The 7,662-nt window shown below is 55.4% G+C and overlaps 1 protein-coding gene across 1 annotated transcript; it reads right to left on the reverse strand.

Annotated features, from left to right (window-relative positions):
• Nucleotides 1–416: 416 nt before the first annotated feature.
• On the reverse strand, nt 417–7,529 carry RNF25 (ring finger protein 25). Its single transcript, XM_051787950.1, has 10 exons — nt 7,448–7,529; nt 7,282–7,356; nt 7,102–7,204; nt 6,906–6,973; nt 6,173–6,242; nt 5,974–6,045; nt 5,106–5,246; nt 4,272–4,361; nt 3,630–3,764; nt 417–3,514 (listed from the first exon to the last, which is right to left on the reverse strand). Exons 1-10 carry the CDS (start codon nt 7,483–7,485, stop codon nt 2,792–2,794), a joined length of 1,515 nt encoding a protein of 504 aa, XP_051643910.1. The 5' UTR covers nt 7,486–7,529; the 3' UTR covers nt 417–2,791.
• Nucleotides 7,530–7,662: the final 133 nt, after the last annotated feature.

Genomic DNA, 7,662 nt, shown 5'->3' on the forward strand with positions numbered 1-7,662 from the left:
CCCAAACTGCTCAGCCCTCCTCTTGGCTCTATCCTCTGGGGCCAAGGACATAATCAAGAGCACATGGAAATACGAAGGGGCCCAACCAATAGCAGCTGGATGGATTTTGGCGCAAACAGGTGCTGCTTTGGTGCAAACTCAGACTTACACAAATGTTTCTGCAAGTGAAAGGTTAGTCCTGTGGGTACGGTGGAGGGGTGGCTCCTGGAGCAGGATTCTGCTGTTGGCATCTCAAACCCTGTGTTTGGCCATCTTATAGAGGCTAGGTGCCCAAATCCAGCCCTCTTCCCTCAAAGCTGGGGGTCAAAACTGGCCAGTGAGTGACTGGTAAATGTCTCACAGTTGCTGGGGAAGATGTGGGGTGGTGAAGGGGAGCCTGAAGGGCCCGATGCCACCACACAAGAGCACAGCCAACATCAAACCACACTGCTTGCTTTTAATAGTGTTAATGCTACACACGCTGCCGGTGCTTTTCTGCCCAGCCTGGGGCTTTTGCCAGTTAAAGCCTCACAACAGCCTTGTGAGGTAGGTGGGTGACACAGGAGGACACCAAGCAAGGGGACCCAGGTCAGGGTGCAGGCTCCATTCCTCCCCTCTGACCTAGAGGTTTTGTTTGTTTAGCCCAAACTCATTTCCACATACTGTTGAAAAATGCCCTCTGCTCCAGGCTGACAGCAGTGAGTCAGAGAGGGCCCATCCTAAATCCCTACTCCCAGGAAAAAAACCCTTCCCTCTAACACATCTGGCATTTGACTGAAGTTAACCAATCCTCACTCCAATTTCCATGGCTGAATTCCCTTACTCCAAACATGGCACAGCAGCTTTCCTGCTGAGAGTAAGCCTCGCTCACCAGAGGAAGCCAAGGAGCTTCAGCTGCTGTGAAGGGCAGAGATCTTCCGTGTTTCTTTCAGGACACAATCAAATGCCTTTCTTGGAGCACAGCAGTTTCACAAGTAAAGGCAGGAGGCAGCAGACAAGCACCAATGTCAGGTAAAGTTTACACCTTTTCACCCAAGTGCAGGCAGGCCGTTCCCCCAGAAACCAGCTGAACGAGGACAGAGAGAGCACTGAATTAAAATTAGGGCTGTCTTCGGGAAGCAAGTGCTCAGCCCTTGTCCTCAGCAGGGCACAACATCTGGCTCTCAGATCACCAAGCCCAGGATGGGTTGTGTGGGCTCAGACCAAGGAGGGAGAAAGTCATGCTTTTAGAGCATTAGGGTTGAAAGTAGGGCAGTGTTGGAAATTTAAGCACAGAAGGTTCTTGGGCAGCAGGTTAAACCAACCTCTTCAGGTCAAGGCCAGGCATAGAGTAAGCAGGGCAGTAGGTAAGGAGGACCCAGCCCAGAGAGAGGTTTGTGCACCCTTCATGTGCCAAAGATCAGTCAGGTAGATGTGTGTGCTGCCAAATGCCTTCCAAGTACACACAGCCTTTGGTTTCCTGGGGATCTCACATGAAGTTCTGGCAAGTCCATTGTGGCACTGCTATTTTTGCATTCAGCAGGAGGAAGACAGAAACAACATATGTGTGGCCAAAAAAGAGGTGAGGTGGGGGACAAGGCACAAACAAGTGTGAAGGAATCAGTACTGTCCAGGTGAGGCGAAGAGCTTACACTGAGCCAGGCAAAGCAGGGAGCCCTCTTGCCACCCAGAAGTGCCAGGGGAAGGTCTCTGCCCTGGCTCTGGTTGCAGGGAGCAGGGAGGGGAGTGAGAAATACCAGGGATCAACACCTTTGCTCCAAATAGCAATGAACAGGAGCAAGTGGGCAGAGAAAACAAAGGGAGCAGGCTCTGGAGAAGACCCAATGAATTAATTTAATAGCGTCCCACTTCAGAGACTTGGGATTGCCCTTCATAGCTCTGGAGTGAGACACCATTTAAATTTGTGAAGGAGAAGCAGATGGAACTGCACCAAGTTAGTTTAAACAGCAAATCCTCATTTTGAAATAAGATCAGCTTGAAGATGAAAGGAGGGTAGCAGTATCTAAAGTATTGGGGCATGTCTTCAGGTTGTTGGAAGTGCCAAGACAGCCTGGCCTTAAGAGGGGGATTCCAACAGATACACATCACAAAGCAAAGTGCTTTGAGAGACAGGCTTCCTGGGGAAGTGGGAGACAAGCTGAAGCTGCAGCCAACGTGTTGACTTAAGCTTAACTTGGATCTCCTGTCTGGGACTGGGAAGTGTCCTGCATACAAACGACATGCCTGGCCAAGCCCATCAGCTGAACATCAGCCAGGGCTGCAGGAGAAACCATGTTGTCTCCAAGGGACAGGGACAACACTTGAAAAAGTGCTCCAAGAAGGAAAGGAGGACAGAGTAAGCTGAGCTGTGCTCCAGGCTGCTGCCCTGGCACAGGCCCATCACTTGGCACCACCATGGCTCCACTGGGACACTGGCTTCCAGGGAAGATCTTGCCCCAACTCTGGCTCTACCATGGCACCATGCTCAGTCCACTCACTCTGTAGGTGTGCACGTTTCTTGGCAGCTCACATATAGGGATGATGGCTGGAGGTCCCCATTTAAGGCTACCTGTCCCCTAGGTCTTCTGAGATCAAGGCTGATATGATCTGTCAAGATTCTGCTTCTCCAATGTTGGTGAGAGCCAGCTGCTCACGCCGGGATGCTTCACTCTGCTCATCCCCTGGTGACACTGCCTAGGTATGTCCCATGTGCCATCTGCCTCCTCCCTGTTAAGGGGTATGGTGTCTGCTTGCTACTGCTCTACCAGAGCCTTCACTGTTCTCCCCAGAAATAGCCCTTCCTTCCCCCCAGCCCAGCCCCTCATCATTCCTGCTAGGAGCCACTCTCTTTCTCAAGATGGGCTTCTCGATGTCCACTGGGCCTGAACACCCCTCGCCCTCTTGATGCTCTGGGGTAGGAACCACGCTCCTGAACTCTGGACCTTTCCCACCTCCCACAATCCCAGGGCCTGTGGTGACCCTGCCAGCTGGGAGCTGCTCTGTGGTCGCTGTGGTTGAATGTCAGGTTCTCCTTTTTCTTGCCCCGGGTCTCAGCCCCCTTCTCTGCACTCCATCTGTCCACATCACAGTGCTCCTCTTTCAAGTCCACAGCCTCCATTACTGGTGAGGGATCTTCAGGGCACAAATCCTTTCTTTCAGCCAAGGGAGCAGCCCTACTTCTACTGTGAGGCTTTGGAAACTCCTGATTGTGCCTTCCAGCAGGTCTCCGCTCTGGTCTCTGGCTGAAGCCCCTGGGCCCCCTGGAGCCATGGAGTGGATGACAGGCTTCTTCTCCCGGTTCTTGCAAGCCACTGCATGGCTGCCTGCCCTGGCCTCTGAGGCCTGGCCTCTCCCCTCTGTGCTTCTCCCTCTTGCTCGGTTGCTCCCTGGGCACAGCAGGCCTCTCAGGCCGCCCAGGTTCTGCCCTGGCCTCCGATGCCCCAGCTGGCTCTGGAGTCGAGGCTTGGCCGGGCGGCTGGGGCACATCTGCAGTGCTGGCACTCACCGGCAGCTCAGAGGCAGCAGCTGCTTGGCCTGGATCCGCAGCAGCTGGAGGCTGAAAGAAAGAGGCCACTGGTGAAGAAAAGGACAGGGGTGTCCCACAGCAGACGACAGTGCTTGGTCCTGCAGCCCAGGGTGCCCTCGGCAGCTCTCTGCCCCCAGTGCCATACCGCCTGGAGGCTGATGAAATAGCGGTTCCTCTCTGCTTCGGGGTCGATGATACCTCCTTTCTCTTGCTGTCTCTTGAAAATTAGGCGCAGTTCTTCCTGGTGCTGCAGCATCTTGGCATCTGGCCTGTATGGCTCCTGAGTGGCAGAAAGCAAGGCAGGGTAAGGGCTCTCAACACTTGGCAGGGATAGGCAGTAGCAGGGCTAGGAGCTACTCCCTAAACCCTCCTTTGATTGCACAGTGCCAGGCACCTGCTTCCCTTTGCCACATTGCCAGGCCTACAGATGCACGGGAAATCCCTGGACAGAGGCAGAACATCCCAGTGCAAACCCACTGTTTCTGCAGTGACTGCCTTGGGATGTCCTGCTGTGGGGCGGGATGCAGAGCAGCTACCATCAGGTCACTCTCCTGACCTGATTATATCCCAATGAGTGCAGGGACATGCCCCATGGCAGAATCACCTCTCCTCCAGCACATCTGCTCACCTCAGGGCTATACAACTGAACCTGCTCTCTGTGAGCTACCCTTTGGATAGGACATCTGGGAGGACCTGAGAGGGCACATTCATTCATCCGTTACAGTGTCACAGTTGAAGCTACCCAGTGGTAGCTGCACAGCTGGGCAGGTGAGCCCCCATCTCTTACCAGAGAGTGCTGTGGGGGCGGTGCTGCCTTCAGAGCAGAGAGATCATAGACCAGGGTCTCCCGGCAGACAGGGCACTGCACACCGACTTCCTGTGGGGAGGCAAAAGGTGACAGCAAACCCTGTCTGCGACTCAGGTCATGCACTGCCTGATAAACCTGCCCCTCTTCTGCCAGGGTAGGAAAGCCCAGGGGAGTTCCAGCAGTGTGAAAGCAGCCTGGGTCTCAATGACTGCTATGGAAGGTGGCACGCTGGGACTTGTGCTACAGCAGCTGGTTGCTGTACAAACCACCCCTGTCAGCACCTATGGCTTCAGTCCTCCTTAGCCTAGGATCTATTTTTCTCTGCTTCAAAGTGGAGCATGTCATCTATGCAGCACCTCTTTGAAAGGGTTTGTAGGAAGGAGCGTTTGACTGGTTTCATGCTCAGCTCCACTGTTTGCTCTGCAGCTGAAAACTGTTCCAGCACCTGCTCAGGCAGATTTTATCATCCCAGAATGCAGGTGATCGTGTTCACCCTGCTGCAAACCCCTGCAGTTCAAGGACTAGGAAAGGAGCTCTCTTTTCTAACTCCTGTGGTTCCAGAAGTCCAAAAATGCAACCCCCTGCCCCCTCCCACAGCATGCACTGACCCAGAGATCCAATAAACCAACATCTTTGGTTGGAAAGGGTCCTTGAAGATCACTTGGTCTAATCCCTGCTCTGATTCTCAGCACAGGTACAAAACTGACCGTGCTGCCGGGTCACACTAGCCCTCATTCCATGTCCCAAAGAGGGTGATACAGATGTCATGAAGGTCTGTGCAGGGGGAAAGGGGAGGGGGCCCAGGGCCTGTACCTGTTTGGGAGATGGTGAAAGGTGTTGATCTCTCTCCTCCTGCTGCATGAGGATCTCCTCCTCCATGTGCTGGGCATAGCGGGCCAGACAGTGGGAGTGGAAGTAGTGGTAGCATTGGGTCTTTGTGAAGGCTTCTCTCTCCTGTCAAGAAGGGCAGCTTTGAAGGGTTTCTTAGCACAGGGTTGTGTAGCCTCCCCAGCTGAGGTAGGTTTTCACTTCCATGTCAGTGGTGGCAGTGGGAAACTAGTGCTGACTACAGCCACCTAACATCTGCTCAGCTTCATCTCCACTTCTTTAGCAATTACTGGGATGCTGCTCCTTGTTTGAAGTGTTAGAAACACTCCTAATGTCATGATGCAAAGTTTTTGTGACTGATTTCTCTGTGTGTGTTTCTGTGTAAGCAGCAATCTTCCCATCTGATGTGTTCTCCTTCCTAGGCAGGCATTGACTTTCCTTGCAACTCACACAAGATCAGCTCCCCGGCCCTCACAGACCTCAGTATCCATCACACGTGGATGCGTTCCAGTCCCTCCGGACCACCTGTGTGCTGAACTCCAGGTGAGGTATGACCTATACAGGGAAGCTGAGATACACCAGCAACTATCCTCAGACCCTACCCACTTCTTTGGAGATGCTCTGGCATCTCTTGCTGCCCCTGTGCCATTTCTGTAGATGATTATTTCAGGCCGATGGGGAGAGTAGCGTGTATCGCCCTCCGAAGGCCCATGTGCAGGCGGATCACCCACAGAATGGGGGCAGGGGCCTGCTGGGGTGCACCCTGGCCCCAGGCTGATATCCCAACCCCAGGCTCCCCATTCTCTTGCCTCACTTCCCAGTCAGCTTGCAGGGCCAGGAGACACATGCCTACCTGAAATCCATAAAGGCAGATCACACACTGTCCATGAGGAATGTTGTTGTCAGTGAGAATCTCCTTCCCCTTCTGTGGAAGCATTAAAGCAAACATTTTACTCACTGGCCTGCACATGTGCTCAGGGCTCTCCCGACCCCTCGGGCAGCCAGAGACCAGTGTCTGTGGCTGGTAACCCCCAACTTCCCCCAACTCTCACCTCAATGAGTTCATAGAGCACCTCTGTCCCCAGCCTGGCTTCAGCAACACTTCTGAGGGTCTGGGAAATCCTACAGCAAAGCAGCAGAAATGCTTAACACAAATTTAGCTACACCTTTTCACTGTCCCACATACCTGCCATCCCGCCATGGTGACATGAGGAACAAACAGAGCACTGGCCTTCAGGCTTTGCTTGGAGCACAGGATGGGCACAAGTGCACACACAGATTCATGTGCTGTCCTGGCTCCCCACAAGCTGGTGCACAGGAAGCCTTTGACAGGACTTGAAGGAGCAGGTTTGCTGACGGCCTCAGCTTGAGCTCAGTTTTGGTGAATCCCAGGCTTTGTTTATCTGATGGCAGTCCCTGAGCAGATGTGGTGGGAGCCGCTGGCAACACATTCCACTGCACCAAGGACCGGAGCACAAAGGCAACAACAGGCTGCTTGAATCAGTCCCACCTCTGTCAGAGCAGGACCAGCAGCTTCCAAGACGCCAGGGATTCAGATTACATTTCAAGGGGACCACAGGGCAACAACTACAGGGTGGACCCCTCGGTATCAAATTCAGCAGCAGTGGCTCCCATGAGATTTAGGACAAAGAGATTTAGGGACCTGTATCCATCCACTAACCAGACATGGGATGTCATGTGATTTAGTGAAGAGTTTTCCATAAGTTTTGCCTCCTGGATCTCTGGAGGAAAGGACTGCCCTCTCCCTGCCCTCCTGGCACTCACTTTTGAATTTGCTCATCTGACAGGCCCCGAGGGTTCCTGATGGAGATCTCCGGAGTTTCATTAGGATACTAGGAAAAAAAAGAGAAACGCCCAAAGCACAACAGGAAAGGTGGAGAGGCCCTGGGCGGGGGAGGAGCAGGGGCGAGGGGGGAGGAGCAGGGGGGAGGAGCAGGGGCGAGGGGGGCGGGCAGCCTACCTGCGGGGGCACGGAGAGCACCAGGGTGAAGCGGACGTACTGGGAGTCCTGGTCCTCGGCCGTGGCGGGGTGCAGGGTGATGCTGATCTCCCAGGGCTCCCACCTGGAGGAGGGGCAGGCCGGGGTGAGCGGGGCGGCGCGGGGCCGGGCCGGGCCGGGGATGTGAGACGCGGGACGTACCTGCCGCGGCCCCGCGCCACCCGCAGCTCCTCCAGGTAGATGGACTCCAGCACCTCCAGCTCCGGCAGCAGCGCCCTGCAGGGACCGACGGGGCAGGGGTCAGACGGCCCCACTGGCCGGGGGGTGCGGGATCGCGGGGGCCCGGGGAAGGTGCGAGGGGTGTTACCAGTCCGCCGCCTCCGCCTCTTCCCCGGCCGCCGCCATCGTCCCGCTCGCTCCGGAAGCGGAAGCGGAAGCGGGGAGCGCGTTGCCAAGCGACGGCGCGGCGGCGGCGGGTGTGGGGCAGGAGCGGAGCGGGGCGAGGGCCATCCCGTCTCGTCCCACCGCGGGATTGCTGCGGGGCATCGGCAGGGCCCGTCTAACCCCAGGGTTGCTGCGGGG

The sequence above is a fragment of the Manacus candei genome, unplaced genomic scaffold (genome assembly GCF_025592945.1).
Source record: "Manacus candei isolate 608988 ecotype Guabito, Panama unplaced genomic scaffold, ASM2559294v1 h1tg000023l, whole genome shotgun sequence".
Lineage (NCBI taxonomy): Eukaryota > Metazoa > Chordata > Aves > Passeriformes > Pipridae > Manacus > Manacus candei.